Source organism: Gadus morhua, chromosome 6 (genome assembly GCF_902167405.1).
Source record: "Gadus morhua chromosome 6, gadMor3.0, whole genome shotgun sequence".
In the NCBI taxonomy this organism is placed as follows: Eukaryota; Metazoa; Chordata; class Actinopteri; order Gadiformes; family Gadidae; genus Gadus; species Gadus morhua.
This window is the reverse complement of record NC_044053.1, coordinates 1468239-1488238: the sequence shown is the minus strand read 5'-3', so window position 1 is coordinate 1488238 and position 20000 is coordinate 1468239. Positions and strand designations below refer to the sequence as shown.

The following is a 20000-nucleotide window of genomic DNA, read 5'->3' as shown; positions in this document are numbered from 1 at the left end:
TCATTCCCCGCTCTACGCGCATGTCATTGGCAGAAAGAGACGAGACCAAAAAGAGCCGCAATCATGTCTTGTTGTGCAGTTGGTTGCACAAACCCATTTATTCTACTTCTTGCTTGCCACCATAATAAAACAATTATTAATGATTAAATAATTCTGTTTTTTCTTATTCGTATTGCATGCTTACTAAATGTATACTCTGTTTGAGTTCATCTCCCTCAAAAAGTAGTCCCCTTTAATTACGATCGATCAAACACGTTTTGGACACCTCGAAGGGCATTATCCCGCTTATACCATGGCCACTTGCCAAGCAAAATTTAATTTATACTTTCATGCGTTTTACAATCCAAATACAATACACATCCTTTTCACATAAATAGGATGGACCGTAGCTACGACTTGGCAACGGGAGGTATTCTAGTCCGCTGCGCTATGAGCCAGAGAGCTAACGTTATGGATTTAATTGTACATATCTATAATTCGAAATTCGTCCCAGCCTTTATATCACAGACACTATAGGGTCTATAGCATATAACCGCGTTGTCTGATTACAGTTTAATTAATTTTTCACAATTTACCAGCTCTCGTTTTGAAGAATAATCACTGCGTCATTCGATTAAATGGGAATCGCGACGATCTATAATCTATACTTTCAACATAAAATGTACATATTTATGATTCCAAATTCGTCATAGCCTTTATACCACAGATACTCTGGAGTCTATAGCATATAACCGCGTTGTCTGATTACAGTTTAATTCATTTTTCACAATTGACCAGCTCTCGTTTTGAAGAATAATCACGCGCCATTTGTTTCAATGGGTATCGCGACGGTCTATACTTTAAACAATAAAGTGTACACATTTATAATTCTAAATTTGTCCCAGCCTTTATACCACCGATACTCTAGGGTCGATAGCAGGGGTCTCAAACTCGCGGCCCGGGGGCCAATTGAGACCCGCGGATGATCATTTTTGGCCCCCTACTTGACATCAGTTTAGTGTTAGTGCGGCCCGCGCGTTGTTGTCAAACGCACATTTTTGCTAAGTGGCTTGCCACGCTTTTTCTTTTTTTTTTCTATATGTATTGCCAGGCTTTTTTATCACTTGGACTGTCTGGGTGACCAGACAGTCCCAAATTTAAATTGCGTGTCCTGACTCCCGACAAAAGCCAAAGGACGCTGAAATGTCCCGGTTACCACCAACCACTATGAAATGTCCCCTGTTGTCAGCGATTACATAGCCAACGTGATCTAATTATAGCCCCATCATTAACTTAGATTGGGTCAGTTGTGCTACTTTTTTCTGTGAAATACTTGATGTGGCCCAGCCTGACCCAGACTCTACCTCCAGCGGCCCCCAGGTAAGTTGAGTTTGACACCCCTGGTCTATAGCATACAACCGCGTTGTCTGATTACAGTTGGATGTCACAGTAAGCTGACAAAATCGCTAATTAACCACACAGAGATAATTAGTAGCAGTCATTATGTAAGGGATAATGTATAGAACGCCGGTCATCATCGAGAAAATAAGCCCAGACAGGGCGAACAGGACACCGACGCGCAGCGGAGGTGTCTTGCTTCGCCATGAAGGGGCTTATTTTACGATAATGACCGGCAAAGTTCTATACATTATCCCGCTTATTACACGGCTACTTGCCAAAACGAAACAATTTATTTACAATGTATTTGTTAGCAGCATTCATAGTGTTGATCAGCAGAGAAATAGTCCGCCCAAGACGTTGACGTCGTCGCTTAGCAACCGGCAGCGCTTGGGTGATACATATCCCGCTTATTACATTTACAAATTACCTGACTACGTGCGGAGTGTTACCAAAGGCAAAAAGTCCTTTTGTTTACCTTGACAGCGGTCATTATTCATCCGTTGCCAATGAATTATCAAAAAATAATTGACCGCCGGAAGTTGTGAAGTGCCCATGCAAGTGAACGGAACGTTGAAAAGACCCGTGTAATAAATATAATTATTATTATTTATCCATTGTTGAAGCTGTGATTAAAGTTCTTCACCAGCGCCCCCTGCTGTCCTCCTGAGGGCGGGTTCTCCCGTATCAATTTAACTTACTTCAATCATGCTTATCTGTTATTGGCCAGCTCCAACGGAGGCGGTTCTCCCTGAACCAATCAACGACCAGAATACAATATTGACGTTGGGACGGTCCAGTGATCGTACCTAGATCGTCATCGCTGTACCTCTTAGCTGTACAGCGACACCAACTGGCAGGATAGAATCACGCTAAAAACGAATTGCCTCGTATTTTCAGAACTGCGTCAGTCGAGCGAGGAGCGCAAACTTTGTAGGAGCGACACTACAAAAGATAATTGTAATAAACTTTTTATTGGATAATATAGAATGCAATCACTTGTAACTTTCTTATTTTAAGAGGAAGGCAGACAGGGTGGCAGAGAGAGAAGTGAGAGAGAGAGAAACAGACAAACTGCTACATTGATTACCGTAGAGGCCGTTACTGTAGTGTCTGTAATACACACGCCCCTGTGAAATCATGGCTAGGGAACATGGCTGCGGTTATGCGACTACAGTGCTGAAGCCTCAGTGAGGGGGGGGGGGGTCCCGGAGGCTCAGGCGCTCGGAGGGTCCATCCCATCAGGGCCCAATAAGCTCACGTCACTCTCAGACTTGGGGGAGTAGTCGCCCGTCGCCACCTCCACCTGCAGGTCAAAGGTCAAAGGTCAACCTTTGTAAGGAGGCTCAGTGACAGAAGGTTAAACGTTGTCATGGTAATGTCTCTTTATAATCCTCTGATTAACTTTGATTTCCGATTAAAAAAAGGCCCAATGCCTTGGTTATAAATGAACCAAATCCATCTTTAAACATTTCCAGCAGGTCAAGTTGCTTTCATTGTGCCATCGTCACTGTGGATTGGTCTACAGACGGCCACAGTGTTCCACATTTAAAGGTGGGGCCTGGCAGCCTATTGGCCGACGATGAGGTTGTGCTGCCATGTGACCTGGTAGGGCTTGCTGCTCCTCAGAGCTCGGCCGGAGAACACGCAGAGAGACACGGCCACGGAGAACTCAACCACGGCCAGGACCAGAGTCAAGATCCACACGCCATTCAGAACAGTCTGGAGAGGGGAGAGGGGGAAGAGGGGAGAGAGAGAGGGGGAGAGAGAGAGGGGGAGAGAGAGGGGAGAGGGGGCGGAGGGGGGAAGAGGGGGGGTTGAGAGAGAGGGGAGAGGGGGGGAGAGGGGGAGAGAGAGAGGGGAGAGGGGGGGAGAGAGAGGGGAAAGGGGGCGGAGGGGGGAAGAGGGGGGGGTGAGGAAAAGGGGAGAGGAGGAGGAAGGGGGAAGAGGGGGAGGAGGAGGGAGGAGAGGGAGGAGGAGGGAGGAGAGGGGGAGGAGGAGGGAGGAGGAGGGAGGAGGAGGGAGGAGAGGGGAAAAGGTGGAGAGCGAGAGAGGGGGATGGGGGGGGGGAAACAAGAGAGGTAGAGGAGGATAAATTAAAGGCCAGACAAAGGACGGAATGTTTGGGGATGTAAGCGGGAAAGAATTAGGAAATGTTTAAAGTTGCACCATGTCGAACTACGATCCCCCTGAACCAATCAGAAGACGGAGGGGACTCACTAGCATGGACCAAAGCATGTTCCGACACATGTCATTGGGGCCGACCTCAGGGCAGATCTGGGTCTTCCAGGTCTGGGTGGCCAGCAGCCAGGGCACGTAGACCATGGCGGCCAGAGCCACCAGGGCGCTCAGGACGTGCAGACCCAGGGTGGCTCTGATCTGCAGACGCACACGGGACACACACACGTCAGGGGGTCCTCACACCACACGGGACACACACACATCAGGGGGTCCTCACACCACACGGGACACACACACATCAGGGGGTCCTCACACCACACGGGACACACACACGTCAGGGGGTCCTCACACCACACGGGACACACACACATCAGGGGGTCCTCACACCACACGGGACACACACACGTCAGGGGGTCCTCACACCACACGGGACACACACACGTCAGGGGGTCCTCACACCACACGGGACACACACACATCAGGGGGTCCTCACACCACACGGGAGACACACACATCAGGGGGTCCTCACACCACACGGGACACACACACATCAGGGGGTCCTCACACCACACAGGACACACACACGTCAGGGGGTCCTCACACCACACGGGACACACACACATCAGGGGGTCCTCACACCACACAGGACACCAGGGCAGCTCCATTATGGGAAGAATCAGAATCACGATGATTTTGGTCAACATTGAAATCTCGATTATTCAAACGATTATTTTTCAGGTTGAAAACATGATGCATTTATTCATCATTTCTCTTTAAAAAGAAACACTTTGTAAATGAGAACTTTGAAACTTCTATGTCCAGATATGGATCAAGCTGTTCTGCAATTTCTATAAAGAAAGAAAATAATAATAATATTGTTTCAACTCGATTATATTAGTTTGGTGATCGTTACACGCTGAAATCGAAATGGCCCAGCCCTAGGTGACACCACACCACCAGGGGACACCACCCGGGGACACCACCCGGGGACACCACACTCACCCGGCTGGCGTTGGTTCCTCTCCTGGCGGCGACAGCGACTGCTCCGGACACGACAAACTGCGGGGACAAGGCAGCGGTGGGAGGGAGAAGGAGATCCCTGATGCACACTGATGTTAAGAGCTGAGATCCCTTCTAAAGGTCCCGTGACACCCCACCAGGCCTGGTGGGGTTAGCCGTTACACGCAGTTTGGAAAATCTGCCTCTTGTGGCATCACAAGTGGGCGTGTCCACCTAGATGTGTGGTAGATAGACCAGTCGGCCAGCCTTCCCAGTGCCCTGTAGCAAACGTTGCTCATCTATCCATCACTCACACCCGGTGGCATGTCATGGGACATTTAAATGTTAACCCAGAAATAATTCATCTAAATTCATCGACACTCATCTGTGAAATCCTGTTAGCTGCTTCCCTCACCGATAATAATGCAGCTCATTCAGGCCACACACACACACACACACACACACACACACACACACACACACACACACACACACACACACACACACACACACACACACACACACACACACACACACACACACACACACACACACACACACTTACAATGATACTGGCGAGGAGGGGCAGCGACATGATCTGGCTGGGATCCAGGAAGCCAATCAGACCGCTGCACACACACACCGCGCCAATGAACATCTGTGCAATCTGAGGCCACACACACACACACACACACACACACACACACACACACACACACACACACACACACACACACACACACACACACACACACACACACACACACACACACACACACACACATGGTGACAAACATTAATGGGGACAATCTGAAGACACAAATGCGCACACACACAATTATATATCTTCAGTATAAATTATGCTACACTTGAACCTCCTAAAATGGCGCAATTTAATTGGTTTGCTATCTCTGGATATTGGGCAATAACCCACGATTGAGAGCTCAAACACGGGATATTGTTTTCATCGCAAAATGTCGTTTGTGACAGTCGTCTCGGTACGCTTATAAAAACAAATAAACCGCTAATAAAAACAACAAAAAGTGTTATCTGTTTTTGGAGTGTTCACGTGTAGTAGGCTATATATATACTAAAACAATGATTCACCTCATGCTCCCTGGATAGTGGGGAATAGCCCCCTCGACGTAATATAGACAGCATATATACAGAAAACTGTTCTCAGTGGAGGATTCTGTATGGTCCACCGTCAGGAGCTGTTCAGAGCAGACCCCCCCTGGGACTGACTTGGCCTGGGGCAAACGGTGGGAGGGGTCTACAGCGCCAGCGGACCCCATGTCTCCCCCGTCTGCCCGAACGGGCATTTCATTCGATTCAGCCTCATATTTGTGAGCTCTTGTTATCAGGCTGGCCGTGAGGGGCGGGGCCATGGCCGTGGAGGCGGGCCAAGCACCACCTCTCCCAGACCTTGTCGCTGCATTTTGAGCCTGGCAGCCTGGTTCAACACACGCAACACACGCCTCTCCCCAGGGGTTGTGAGTCGTTTCAGCTGACCGCAATGGACCTCTGAAGAATAAGTCGACAGGATTTTTGGATTGTCGGTTATTAATGCTACATTAACGGCACCGACAATCCAAAAAACCCGCTCGAAACAAGATGGAAAAAATGTGTAGGCCTAGGCTACTTCAAAACGTGACGAAGCTTTCACTTCTACGCCACCTACGGAGTTTGTTACGATCATTCAAAAACCCCACGTCTATTTCCCATAGACATTTGACCGAGGGAACCGGGAGCCTCGGAGGCTGGACTTATTCTTCAGAGGACTATGAGCTGCTAATAATGTAATGCTTATAATTGCTCTTGAACATGTTGCATCCACAAAACATGACACTGGGCAGTAGGCGCGTCTCACCCCGAGGAACTGCGGCTGGCCTCGGAGGAAGGTGGCCGTCATCTCGGACACTTTGACGGGGTTGTAGACCGGGGAGTCCGGCGGGTGCGGGGCGCTCCTCCCCGGGCCAGGTGTCCCTGCCTCCCGGGTATCTGCTCCGGGGAACACCTGCGTGACCACCACCATGCCGTTCACCTTGGTGATGGTGCTGCTGCTGCTGCCGTCCATCGCGACTATAGATCAGATCAGAATGAAACTTAAAGATAAGATCTGTGGACATCTCCAGGAGAGCAGACAACTAACGGAGGTCGCACAATGCGTTTCATTTCCATAACAAAAACACATAATAGCAGCTTATAAACTACACCCAAAGACTTATGAACTGTAATTTACGATAAAAGTATACAGATATACCACTCAACATACTCAGAATGTTCACTTGCTGGTATAAATTGAGACCGCGTCTTCCTTGTTTCCCGTGTTTAATACGGAAGTATTGCGCAGTTTAATCTGCCTCTGACAAACAACATTTACTGGAAGAGGACCTCCCTTCATTAAAGAGACAGTCTGAACTATTAAAGAGACAGTCTCAGGTATTAGAGAGAAAGTCCGAGCTATTAGAGACAGTCTGAACTATTATAGAGACAGTCTGAACTATTAGATTGACGGTGTGAACTACCAGAGAGACAGTCTGAACTCTTAAAGAGACCGTCTGGACTCTTAAAGAGACCATCTGAACTCTTTCATTCACTGAGTTATTAAAGAGACAATCTGAAGTGTTTGCACAGAAATTGTTGTCAGATACAGATATGAATATAGCCTGTATGCAGGCCTATATAATCCATATAAATAACCTGTTTTTGGTTGTTAAGCCACAGTTCCCTTCGGACGGTCCGGACGCTGTTGTGATTCCGAGCAGGCCCTGCAGGAGTCAGCGGGAGTCTGTCCCCAGTGGATGACAAGGGCATTACATCCCGTGACATATAAGTCTCTCTCTCTCTCTCTCTCTCTCTCTCTCTCTCTCTCTCTCTCTCTCTCTCTCTCTCTCTCTCTCTCTCTCTCTCTCTCTCTCTCTCTCTCTCTCTCTGTCATAATTACTTTTCAATTATCCTAATTTCTTAATATTTTGTTAGATTGATTATTCCTGTCATCATTCTGGAATTGCACACACACACACACACACACACACACACACACACACACACACACACACACACACACACACACACACACACACACACACACACACACATGAAATTAAACTTTAAATGAACAATTTATTCAAAATATTTTAACAAATAGCACACATCAAAAGTAAGGAGAATTATGAAGAGAAACACAGTTATTGAACTTCACAGCTTGAATATGGACAAATAAAATGTTACATTCTGTATTGATCCGGATCAATATACTCCTCAATCTCCACGTGGTCTCCATGGAGACTGAGGTTCAACGTCGGCACATCACTCAAAGCTAACTAAAATACTGAAAGCAGCCTGCGTACAAAGCTAAGCCTCCGCTATGCTCACTGCTAGCCGTTGCGGTGCTAATCGCTGTGCTAATTTTCCGCTCCTTTGCATGCTTACCGGTAGCTGTTGCTATGCGAAATGCTAGCCATTTATTCGCCAATGGCTAGCGGTCGAGCTGCTAACGCCGTTGCGGCTAGCCATTGCTATAGCAAGGGTTAGCGTGTTCAGCTCGGTGTGGTCTAGCGGAGTGCAGGGTCCAACCCTGGCCTCTTTAAGGCGCTACGTAGCAGGGTATGTAGCAGGGCTGTGGTGGACGTCAGAGTAAGGCCACCGTTATAACACTGTTATCCATTCAACCAGACGGACAAAATTCTTACTTTTTTGTCCTTACTTTAGCATTTATATTTCCTTTCCTTTGCAATATTTTGTATTTTTCATTGTATTGTATCCTCTGTCTTCCACTGCTGTTGTAACAAAGAAATTTCCGCTCCGGGGGATTAATAAAGTTGTATCCCTGTTATCTATCGGTCCTTTTGGTTAGCGGGTTAGCCCTCCTTCAGGTTAGCAGGTTAGCCTTCCTTCAGCTTAGCGATACTTTTGTTTCGCCCCCATGATTATTTCATCAAGAGGAAGAATCGAAGCCAAGTCCATCGAGCAATCTCCTATTTTTACTTTGCTGTAAATCCCTCCCCCTTTCGTAGTCCAAAATTGGCCTCACTTTGTGAGTGACCCCTCAAACCGACACAGTACCCATGATGCAATTGGAATGACCTCCAAATAAACAAACGTGTTCACGGTAACCAGTCCTCCCTTAAAGAGACTATAGAGTCTGAATTGTTATAGCTCCCATGATGCAGTAGAAACGACTACATCGAACAAAATATGCATCAGGCACCAGGGAGAGCTTTGATCTGCCTCTGGCCCCTCCCCTCAGGCCTGGACCGGCACCTCGGGCGCAAGACCTTCCTGCTCCAGAATGCAGTGCTTTTCCGGGTACTCCAGTTCCAGTGAGTCCTCCTGGTCCTCACACTTCCCCGGGGTCTCGGCCCCGGGTCCCGCCTGGGGCTTGGGGAAGCCGCCCGGGCGGTTCTGGCGCCAGCAGTAGGCCAGGCCCAGCAGCACCACGCTGGCACACAGCGCCATCAGCAGGGACACCACCACCAGCTCAGTGTAGTAGCTCCGGCCAAGCTCCTTCACCCTCACGTCGGACCCCTTCGGGTGGCTGTAGCCCGTCGTGGGCCCCGTCGGCAAGCGCTCTACAATAAGGGATTTCTCATTCAGCTTGATCTTTGGGAGAACCTGCACTACGAGGACGTTGTCGATCCCGGACCCTTCCCGGAAGGTGCTGCTTGTGGGGGCGTGAGGGGGGGCGTGAGTGGGGGCGTGAGGGGAGGCGTGAGTGGGGGCGTGAGTGGGGGCGTGAGTGGGGGCGTGAATGGGGACGGAGGCCGCGGGCGGGGTTTTCTCGGAGACGGTGTAGACCACCTGGACTTCGTGGTACCCTGCCTCGTGGGAGGTGCAGGTGTAGACCCCGAGGGTGTCCGCCCGCACCACGAAGCTCAGGCTGCCGTCGGGGCGATGCAGGAAGAGCTTGGGGCGCAGGGTGAGCCCGTCTCCGGTCCAGTTCAGGGAGGCCAGGGCCGACGGCTGGGAGCACGGGAGGGTCAGGACCTCGTTCAGAGTGGCCGGCACTGCCTCTGTGGCGCACAAAGAACACAGCCGCTGTCAAACCTCACGTCTTAATACTCAGTTAGCAGCTATGCTCACGCTAATCTAACCATCCACTGAGAAGCATGCCGACCAAATTGTTACAAACAGGCTGTTGAAAACATGACACTTTTTAATGTTACAGGAACATACAAATACAGGGTCTAAACCTTCATGGTCAGTTTGCTAGAACGAGGAGGTGGAGGAGGTCCAACAGGAGTGTGTTAGAGGAGGTGTAGGAGGTGATAAAGGTATGTCTTAGAGGAGTATGTTTGAGGAGGTGGAGGAGGTGATAGAGGAGTATGTTGGAGGAGGTGGAGAAGTTGATGGAGGTGTGTATAAGAGGAGGTGGAGGAGGTGATAGAGGAGAATGTTAGAGGAGGTGGAGGAGGTGATCGAGGAGTACGTTGGAGGTGGTGGAGGAGGTGATGGAGGAGTAGGTTAGAGTTTGTTAGTGGAGGCGTCTACCTGTGTTAGGAGTAAAGGAGGAGCCAGCACACTCCTTCATAGCGTTCCCGTTCTCTACATCCTGCGCCCTGCAGAGAGACAGAAAGCCTTCCATCAACCAACATCAATACATCATATGTACACAACCCATGAGCCCCTTGCACCCATCATAATAACCCAGGTCAGGACAGTGACGCCCGGGTGTGTGTTAGCTTACGCTCCCGCTGTGTGGAGCCGGGTGCAGGCCACCCGGTCCGGGTCCCAGCTGCAGAAGGGGTCCTGGGCCAGGACGCACTGGCCACAGCTCTGGTAGCTGGAGCAGCTGGCCAGGGGAACCGCCGTCACTCCCCCGGACCAGCCCACGTACACCACCCCCTGCAGGGCAGGGACGGACTGTTACTCAGCAGCACACAGCTAGCCTAGCTTAGAATAGCCATTGACCAGCATGACCTAGCCAATATTACTAGACTATCTTAGATTAGCCATAGTGTAGCCTATTATAGACTAGATAAGTATAGACTAGCATAGACTAGAGTGTAATGGTATAGACTAGCCTGGTAGCCTGGCTATTGCCAGACCAAGCTCCATCGTAGATCGAGCTTGGTCTGGGGAGGCTGCTGTCCTTTCCTTAAGCACAAGAGGCGCGATCAACGGGTCTAGTTCAACTGTACGCAATTGGCTGCTTGCCGTAGCTTCCCTGTCGTCATTGTGTTAATCCAGCCAATAGCGCGTCAGGGGGAGAAGCCAGCTTGGTGATTGGCTCCCGCAAAAACGTATCGGAAGCAGTAGGAAATGTATTGCTCTTCTCCAGACTCTTCTGCAGCAGTGTGAAATCAAATCGCCGGCAGAACGGGCTGGGGGCTACCAGTCTACTAGCTTGGCAAAGCCTCCCCTACCCTAGAATGGACCATTTAAGCATAGGCTATCCTAACAAAGACTAGCATAAACTAACATAGCATTGACTGGCCTAGCGTTAGACTAGCCTAGCCGTAGACCAGTCTATCAAAGCCTAGTATAGACTAGCTTAACATAGCCCAGACTAGCCTAGCAGAGACCTATGTAGACCGGAGAAGACCACCATGGATGAGCCATGCTAGCCCCAGACTGGTCCGCGGTGAGGTCTAGGTCTGGGTCTAGGTCTGGGTCTAGGTCTAGGTCTAGGTCTAGGTCTGGGTCTGGGTCTGGGTCCGGACCCGGGTCCAGCCTCACCTTGGAGGGGGACACCAGCAGGCTCTTGACCAGCTGAGGTTCTCTGAAGACCTGGACCTCCTCGATGACGCGTGGACCCCCGTCCAACAGCACCACCTTGTGGAGAAACCCCGTCTCTACAAGAGAAGACAACAGTCACACGACTGTACATACACGCGCGCGCAACCACATGCACGCACACACACACCCACACCCACATACACACATACCCACACACAAACACGCACACACACACAGCCACACACACACGCACACACACACACACACACACACACACACACACACACACACACACACACACACCGGTATGTTCAGAGATCCAGCGGTCACCCCACCTGTCAGCAGGAGCAGGACGGTGTACTCCTTCTGATTGGCCGACAGGGTCGTCGTGGCGACCAGCCGGCTGTAGGCCGCGGCGTGGGGCCCCGTGGAGGTCAGGAGCGGGGCCGCCTGCACGCTGCCGTGGCTCAGGAAGCTCTTCTTCACCTCCTCCAGGACCACGTCGCTGGCGTTCCACAGGCCGCACTGAGGGGGGGGCAGGGGGGAAGGGGTGAATTTATGATTGGATGAATGTGGCCCTGGTATGAATGGATGAATGTGACCATGGTATGAATGGATGAATGTGACCATGGTATGAATGGATGAATGTGACCATAGTATGAATGGATGAATGTGACCATGGTATGAATGGATGAATGTGGCCCTGGTATGAATGGATGAATGTGGCCCTGGTATGAATGGATGAATGTGACCATGGTATGAATGGATGAATGTGGCCCTGGTATGAATGGATGAATGTGACCATGGTATGAATGGATGAATGTGACCATGGTATGAATGGATGAATGTGACCATAGTATGAATGGATGAATGTGGCCCTGGTATGAATGGATGAATGTGGCCCTGGTATGAATGGATGAATGTGGCCCTGGTATGAATGGATGAATGTGACCATGGTATGAATGGATGAATGTGACCATGGTATGAATGGATGAATGTGACCATGGTATGAATGGATGAATGTGACCATGGTATGAATGGATGAATGTGACCATAGTATGAATGGATGAATGTGGCCCTGGTATGAATGGATGAATGTGGCCCTGGTATGAATGGATGAATGTGGCCCTGGTATGAATGGATGAATGTGACCATGGTATGAATGGATGAATGTGACCATGGTATGAATGGATGAATGTGACCATAGTATGAATGGATGAATGTGGCCCTGGTATGAATGGATGAATGTGGCCCTGGTATGAATGGATGAATGTGACCATGGTATGAATGGATGAATGTGACCATGGTATGAATGGATGAATGTGACCATGGTATGAATGGATGAATGTGACCCTGGTATGAATGGATGAATGTGACCCTGGTATGAATGGATGAATGTGACCATGGTATGAATGGATGAATGTGACCATGGTATGAATGGATGAATGTGACCATGGTATGAATGGATGAATGTGACCCTGGTATGAATGGATGAATGTGACCCTGGTATGAATGGATGAATGTGACCATGCATGATTGTAAGAATGTATGAAAGTATCAGTGTAACTATGTATGAATGAACGAATGTAAGCATGGATGAATGAATGAATGTAACATGAATGTAATGATGTAAGAATGGAACCATGAATTAATAAAGCATGTATGAATTGATGAATGTAAGCTGGATGAATGGATGTAACCATGTATGACTGAATGGATGTAACCATGTATGACTGAATGAATGTAACCATGTTTGAAAGTGTGAATGTATGAATCTATGAATGTAACCATTAATGATGAATGAATTCAACCATGTATGAATGCAAGCATAATGAATAGATGAATAGATTAATTTATGAATAGATGAATGTAACCATGTATGAATGAATGCTTGGTTGATTCTAAAGGGGTTCAGGGTTTGATTGGTTGATTCTAACGGGGTTCAGGGTCTGATTGGTTGATTCTAACGGGGTTCAGGGTCTGATTGGTTGATTCTAAAGGGGTTCAGGCTCTGATTGGTTGATTCTAACGGGGTTCAGGCTCTGATTGGTTGATTCTAAAGGGGTTCAGGCTCTGATTGGTTGATTCTAAAGGGGTTCAGGCTCTGATTGGTTGATTCTAAAGGGGTTCAGGCTCTGATTGGTTGATTCTAAAGGGGTTCAGGCTCTGATTGGTGGATTCTAAAGGGGTTCAGGGTCTGATTGGTTGATTCTAAAGGGGTTCAGGGTCTGATTGGTTGATTCCAAAGGGGTTCAGGCTCTGATTGGTTGATTCTAAAGGGGTTCAGGGTCTGATTGGTTGATTCAAAAGGTGTTCAGGCTCTGACTGGTTGATTCTAAAGGGGTTCAGGGTCTGATTGGTTGGTTCTAAAGGGGTTCAGGGTCTGATTGGTTGATTCTAAAGGGGTTCAGGGTCTGATTGGTTGGTTCTAAAGGGGTTCAGGGTCTGATTGGTTGGACCAACCTGTCCCTGGACGTTCCTCCGGGTTCCTGAGGTGCTCCAGTGGTGCTTGTCTGGGTTGAAGGTCCTGTAGTCGCCTGAAAACACCTTCCTGATGTCCTCTATCTTGAACCCACACACTGCAGACGCCTCTGAGCCCCGGGACCTGGGGACACACAACAACATGTTAATGCGACGCACAACAGCATGTTAACATGTCAGCCCGATGCACAACGACATGTTAACATGTTAGCCAGTCGCACAACAACATGTTAACGAGACGCAAAACGACATTTTAACATGTTAGACAGACCCACAACAACATGTTAGCATGTTAGCCAGATGCACAACAACATGTTAACATGTTACCCAGATGCACAACAACATGTTAACATGTTAGCCAGACACAAAACAACATGGTAACACGTCAGCCACACCCACAATAACATGTTAACAATTTAGCTACATGCACAACATGTTAACATCTTAACCACTCTCACTACAACATGTTAACAACAAGCACGACTTGCGCAACACACAATACCACCAGGTTTGTTTTTTGGTGTGTATATACTCTTTTTGTGTTTCATTATTTCATACACAAAGTTTTGTGGCCGCCCAGAGACAAACCGTAGTGAGTTTAAATTCCAGTCATTTCATCTCCAGCGATCCTACCACTGGCTTGTGAAGACGCCGTAGAACAGCGTCTCTCTGGAGGAGTCTCCCCCTGGTGGCTGGAGGGTGAACATGTCCTGCAGCAGGTCAAAGGGCTGCTGCTTGGGAGGCTGGCACAGCAGCAGGGACTTGGCGAAGGACGTCCACTTCCTCTGGAGGGTTCTCTGACCTCCAACGTCGTCCTGGAGGAACAACAGAACAGACAGCGTGGAACCCCTGTCACAGTCCCGTAACAACCCCGCACTTGAGCGGTTCAGAGTTCAGAGGTCACCAAGACTCTGCCCCCCCCCCTTAACTCCCCATCCCACTCTTAAGCACCGTGTAGCATCTTATCCTAGCTTAGCGATTGTTAATGCTCGGAACTTGGTTCTATGAACATCCTTACCATACCGACAGCGGTATATTGTGGTTACTCTTTCTTCTGACAAATGTACTTATTGGAAGTCGCTTTGGATAAAAGCGTCTACTAAACACCCTCAAAGTGAATATAAACAGGAACGTTGTGTGCTTCATTCTGTGCGTTACCTTGCAGACCTGAGCCAGCCTGGCTCCCCTTTGCTCCAGCATGCAATTGAACTCCTTCAGGACCTCCGAGAAGAAGAAGTAGAGCTTCCCCTCCTTCTGGTCGAAAGCAGAACTGACAAATGTGGGCTCTGAGAGACAGGAAGTGAGTATGACGGTTAGTGAGTCATCAGCCCTGGTTAGTCACTGCTCCTAAAGTCATTACACAGACACAAGGATTCACAACATCCCGAGGTGTGGTGGAGTCTTAGACGTGACATAATAGAACACATCATTCATTCATCCAAATAAGGGCTATAAGGGTGAGATGTACCAGGGCTAATCGCCCCCCACTCTGAAGTCCTTCTCAGTGATCGGAGTGAGTTAGATTGGAAAGTGGTAAATGGACTGCATTTATACTGTGGTTCTCTAACAAGTGGCCAGTCAAAGCGCTTTACAATATTGCCTAACATTCACCCATTGATGCAGACATTCACCAACCGACGGCGGAGTCAGCCCCGCAGGGCGACAGCCAGCTCGTCAGGAGCAGTCAGGGTGGAGTGTCTCGCTCAGGGACACCTCGACACTCATCTAAGAGGAGCCGGGGATCGAACTAGCAACCTTCCGCTTACCAGCCAACCCACTCCTGGGTCAAGTCAAAGGGAGGGGGGTGAGTGACAGACCAGGTCCTGTGGGTCCAGTGATCTGACTGTATCTGATGTTGGTCCCAGCAGATGTATTCATCAAAAGTGAGTCCTGTGTCATTAAGATGCAGTAGGTCTGAGGTTAGGGGTGTCCTTCTCAAGGCTCCCTACAGATAGAACTCAGGGGTTGGATCCAGAACCTTTCTACTGGGAGACAGAAACCCCAACCAACAGACTGCTCTGCAGTTAGCTCACATGCTTCAGGGAGGGAGATATTAGAACGTATGAAAAGATACTGACGACAGATGTTCTGAACTGGGTTCATTGTTGGTTAGTTCCTACTGAAGTGAGAGCGAGCCGTCTCGCAGTAAAGACACATTTTCAAGTGATCCATGAATGGAGACATGAGGAGACTGAAAGCATCGTTCAGACATGTTGCTGAGTCAACCTCAGCGCGCTCACTTCACTCAATGCAGGCCCCTGGCTATCCTTTAGCTCTGTGCTGAGCCACGCTACAGAGATCCTTTTGAAGCAGGTCATATAGGCCCGATCCCATTTTAACCCCTTACCCCTTCCCCTTACCCCTCCCCCTTGTTTTGAAGGGGTAAGGTGAAGGGGTAAGGGGAAGGGGTAAGGGGTATAAATGGGATTGGGCCTAAGGAGCAGGTAGGTAGGGAGGGGTCAGGGTGTCTGGCTCAGAGGTTCTAGCCTGACACTGGGATTTGCACCCCTCAGCCCTAGACCATCCTGCTTGCGCATCCTCAGCCCTGCGGCTGGCCACCTCCACGGAAAGGACTTTTATTTTGTAGCGATAGCAGGACGTCTCAAAGTGCAGTGGGCGTTGCCTAGCTCACCGTCCAAAACGTAGTTGGAGGTCTCCAGAAGGACAGCTTTGCCTCCGTCTCGGCTGAAGTGACGAGAGATGCTGGGCCGACCGCCCCTGAAGTCCTCTGTGGTGGCGGTGAACAGCTCCCCGTCTGGAGGACCAACATGTTACAACGACATGCTAACATGGGACGCACAACAACATGTTATCATGTCTGCAAGACGCACAACGACATGTTAACATGATATGCACAACGACATGTTATCATGTCAGCAAGACGCACAACGACATGTTAACGTGATATGCACAACGACATGTTATCATGTCAGCAAGACGCACAACAACATGCTAACATGAGACGCGCAAAAACATGTCAACATGTCAGCCAGACGCACAACGACATGTTAACATGAGACATGCAAAAACATGTCGACATGTCATCCAGACGCACAACGACATGTTAACATGAGACGTGCAAAAACATGTCGACATGTCAGCCAGACGCACGACATGTTAACATGAGACGTGCAAAAACATGTCGACATGTCAGCCAGACGCACAACGACATGTTAACATGAGACGTGCAAAAACATGTCGACATGTCATCCAGACGCACAACGACATGTTAACATGAGACGTGCAAAAACATGTCGACATGTCAGCCAGACGCACAACGACATGTTAACATGAGACGTGCAAAAACATGTCGACATGTCAGCCAGACGCACAACGACATGTTAACATGAGACGTGCAAAAACATGTCGACATGTCAGCCAGACGCACAACGACATGTTAACATGAGACGTGCAAAAACATGTCGACATGTCAGCCAGACGCAAAACAACATGTTAACATGATAGCCAGAAGAACATTTAGTGTAAAGTGTTGTGTAGAGCGTTGTGTTAACACTCCCTAAAGCCTCATGAGGCGCTGCTACAGGCTGGAGAGGGGTAACGCGTGAGGAGGGGGTCCTGCTACAGGCTGGAGAGGGGTAACGCGTGAGGAGGGTGTCCTGCTACAGGCTGGAGAGGGGTAACGCGTGAGGAGGGCGTCCTGCTACAGGCTGGAGAGGGGTAACGCGTGAGGAGGGTGTCCCGCTACAGGCTGGAGAGGGGTAACGCGTGAGGAGGGCGTCCTGCTACAGGCTGGAGAGGGGTAACGCGTGAGGAGGGGGGTCCTGCTACAGGCTGGAGAGGGGTAACGCGTGAGGAGGGGGGTCCTGCTACAGGCTGGAGAGGGGTAACGCGTGAGGAGGGTGTCCTGCTACAGGCTGGAGAGGGGTAACGCGTGAGGAGGGGGGTCCTGCTACAGGCTGGAGAGGGGTAACGCGTGAGGAGGGGGGTCCTGCTACAGGCTGGAGAGGGGTAACGCGTGAGGAGGGTGTCCTGCTACAGGCTGGAGAGGGGTAACGCGTGAGGAGGGGGTCCTGGGGCGTACCGAGGGTGATGGCCGTGTTCCTCTCGAAGGGGTTGAAGGGGCAGCGGCCCTTGGCACCGGCGGAGACGGAGGTCAGGGTGAGGGTCTGGATGTCCTGGGGAGGAGAGAGAGGCTGTCTGAGGACTGGGAGGACTGGGAGGACTGGGAGGAAACACAACCAGATCAAGACCACTGACCAGTGGAGAGAAACTACTCCAGCTAGTTGTCGAAGTGGAAGAGCATCTGCTGAATGACTAAATTGTAGTTTTAGAAGAAGTAGTAGTCGCCATCTTTGGGCGAGCGACACTGAGCCCTGCTGCCCTCTCTCTCCTACCAGCAGTGCATCATGGGGGTTGTAGGCGTAGCTGCCACAGGCGTAGAGGTGGGTGGAGTTCATGGGCTGCAGCACGCGGATGAAGTTGGGACAGTCGACCTGGGGAGAGGTCACAGGTAACAGCATGAGCCGTCGCTCAATTCAGCCGATCACCCAACCATGTATTCATCAATTCAGCCATTCACCCAACCATGTATTCATCAATTCAGCCATTCACCCAACCATGTATTCATCAATTCAGCCATTCACCCAACCATGTATTGATCAATTCAGCCATTCACCCAACCATGTATTCATCAATTCAGCCATTCACCCAACCATGTATTCATCAATTCAGCCATTCACCCAACCATGTATTCATCAATTCAGCCATTCACCCAACCATGTATTCATCAATTCAGCCATTCACCCAACCATGTATTCATCAATTCAGCCATTCACCCAACCATGTATTGATCAATTCAGCCATTCACCCAACCATGTATTGATCAATTCAGCCATTCACCCAACCATGTATTCATCAATTCAGCCATTCACCCAACCATGTATTCATCAATTCAGCCATTCACCCAACCATGTATTGATCAATTCAGCCATTCACCCAACCATGTATTCATCAATTCAGCCATTCACCCAACCATGTATTCATCAATTCAGCCATTCACCCAACCATGTATTCATCAATTCAGCCATTCACCCAACCATGTATTCATCAATTCAGCCATTCACCCAACCATGTATTCGTCAATTAAGCAGTTCCTTCATCCAAATACATCTTAACATGTTAGCCAATCGCACAACTAAACGTTAACATGTTAGCCAGACACAATGACATGTTAACATGTTAGCCAGATACACAATGACATGTTAACATGTGAGCCAGACGGACAACAACATGTTAACATGTCAGCCAGACACAAAAAAAAACATGTGAGCAAGTCTCACAACTATATGTTAACATGTTAGCCAGACGGAAAACAACCTGTTAACATGTCATCCAGATGCACAACAATATGTTAACATGTTAGGCAGATGCAAAACAACATGTTAACATGTTAGCCAGACGCACAACAACATGTTTACAAGACGTACAACAACTTGTCAACATGTTAAACAGAAAATAAAGTAGTATCAATGAAGTAGTTCATTTCTCCTTCAATCCATCCATCATGAGTATGTGTATGTTTGTGTATGTTTGTGTATGTTTCTGCATGTTTTTTCGGCCCTGTAAGCTTCTCTTTCTCAGAGGATGTCATCCTTACCTCCGCACTCTTCTGCTTTTTAGAACATGCCTCAATGTCCTCCCGAGATGGTGACCACCTCGTCTGGAGAAACACACACACACACACACACACACACACACACACACACACACACACACACACACACACACACACACACACACACACACACACACACACACACACAATTCCACAGTGATATTATGGGATTGTCAGTCCTGAGATTAACAGAAACCATCTCATGCATTCTCTATATGATCTACTGTATGATATCAGCCCCTCCTACTTTATAACACTAGCCCCTCCTACTATATGACAGCTCCTCCTCCTAAAGTAGCCCCTCCTACTATATGATTGTAGCTCCTCCTACTTTATAAAACCAGCCCCTCCTACTATATGATTGTAGCTCCTCCTACTTTATAAAACCAGACCCTCCTACTATATGATTGTAGCTCCTCCTATTTTATTAAACCAGCCCCTCCTACTATATGATTGTAGCTCCTCCTACTTTATAAAACCAGCCCCTCCTACTATATGATTGTAGCTCCTCCTACTCTACTATATGATTGTAGCCATACCATAAAATCCTAACCAACCTCCTCCTTCAGGGTGATGACCTCAGGATCGCTAACGTCCAAAGAGAGGATGTTATTCCGTGCCCCCACGTAGAGGGTTGAGCCATCGT

General features: G+C 48.9%; 3 protein-coding genes across 5 annotated transcripts in view; all 3 read right to left on the bottom strand.

Moving 5' to 3' along the window:
• LOC115545921 (uncharacterized) overlaps window positions 1-94 on the bottom strand; it is an 8795-nt gene extending 8701 nt beyond the window's left edge. The window contains exon 1 of the mRNA XM_030359427.1: window positions 1-94. This exon is cut by the window's left edge and continues 1368 nt beyond it. The gene's annotated coding sequence lies outside the window, so the exon portion shown is untranslated.
• Window positions 95-2332: 2238 nt separating this feature from the next.
• si:dkey-7j14.6 (CD20-like domain-containing protein) lies at window positions 2333-7279 on the bottom strand. 3 transcript variants are annotated; one of them, XM_030358250.1, is made up of 7 exons: window positions 7261-7279; window positions 6428-6639; window positions 5123-5224; window positions 4561-4617; window positions 3598-3756; window positions 2983-3099; window positions 2333-2683 (listed from the first exon to the last, which is right to left on the bottom strand). In XM_030358250.1, the coding sequence occupies exons 2-7, from the start codon at window positions 6632-6634 to the stop codon at window positions 2594-2596; spliced, it is 732 nt and encodes a 243-aa protein (XP_030214110.1). In that variant the 5' UTR covers window positions 6635-6639; window positions 7261-7279; the 3' UTR covers window positions 2333-2593. The 3 variants fall into 3 exon arrangements, with proteins under 3 accessions (XP_030214110.1, XP_030214109.1, XP_030214111.1); XM_030358249.1 differs by lacking the exon at window positions 7261-7279 and adding an exon at window positions 6833-6977; XM_030358251.1 differs by lacking the exons at window positions 2983-3099; window positions 7261-7279 and adding an exon at window positions 6833-6978.
• Window positions 7280-7663: 384 nt separating this feature from the next.
• LOC115545271 (semaphorin-4A) overlaps window positions 7664-20000 on the bottom strand; it is a 16790-nt gene continuing 4453 nt past the window's right edge. Inside the window, exons 2-14 of the mRNA XM_030358248.1 lie at window positions 19912-20000; window positions 19337-19399; window positions 18075-18173; window positions 17762-17855; window positions 16352-16474; window positions 14878-15005; window positions 14353-14534; window positions 13702-13843; window positions 11574-11763; window positions 11239-11354; window positions 10247-10404; window positions 10051-10118; window positions 7664-9572 (exon numbers count right to left, since the gene is read on the bottom strand). The exon at window positions 19912-20000 is cut by the window's right edge and continues 72 nt beyond it. Of these exons, the coding sequence (XP_030214108.1) occupies window positions 8806-9572; window positions 10051-10118; window positions 10247-10404; window positions 11239-11354; window positions 11574-11763; window positions 13702-13843; window positions 14353-14534; window positions 14878-15005; window positions 16352-16474; window positions 17762-17855; window positions 18075-18173; window positions 19337-19399; window positions 19912-20000 (2219 nt within the window). The 3' untranslated portion in view covers window positions 7664-8805. The remainder of the gene's footprint in view (window positions 9573-10050; window positions 10119-10246; window positions 10405-11238; window positions 11355-11573; window positions 11764-13701; window positions 13844-14352; window positions 14535-14877; window positions 15006-16351; window positions 16475-17761; window positions 17856-18074; window positions 18174-19336; window positions 19400-19911) is intronic.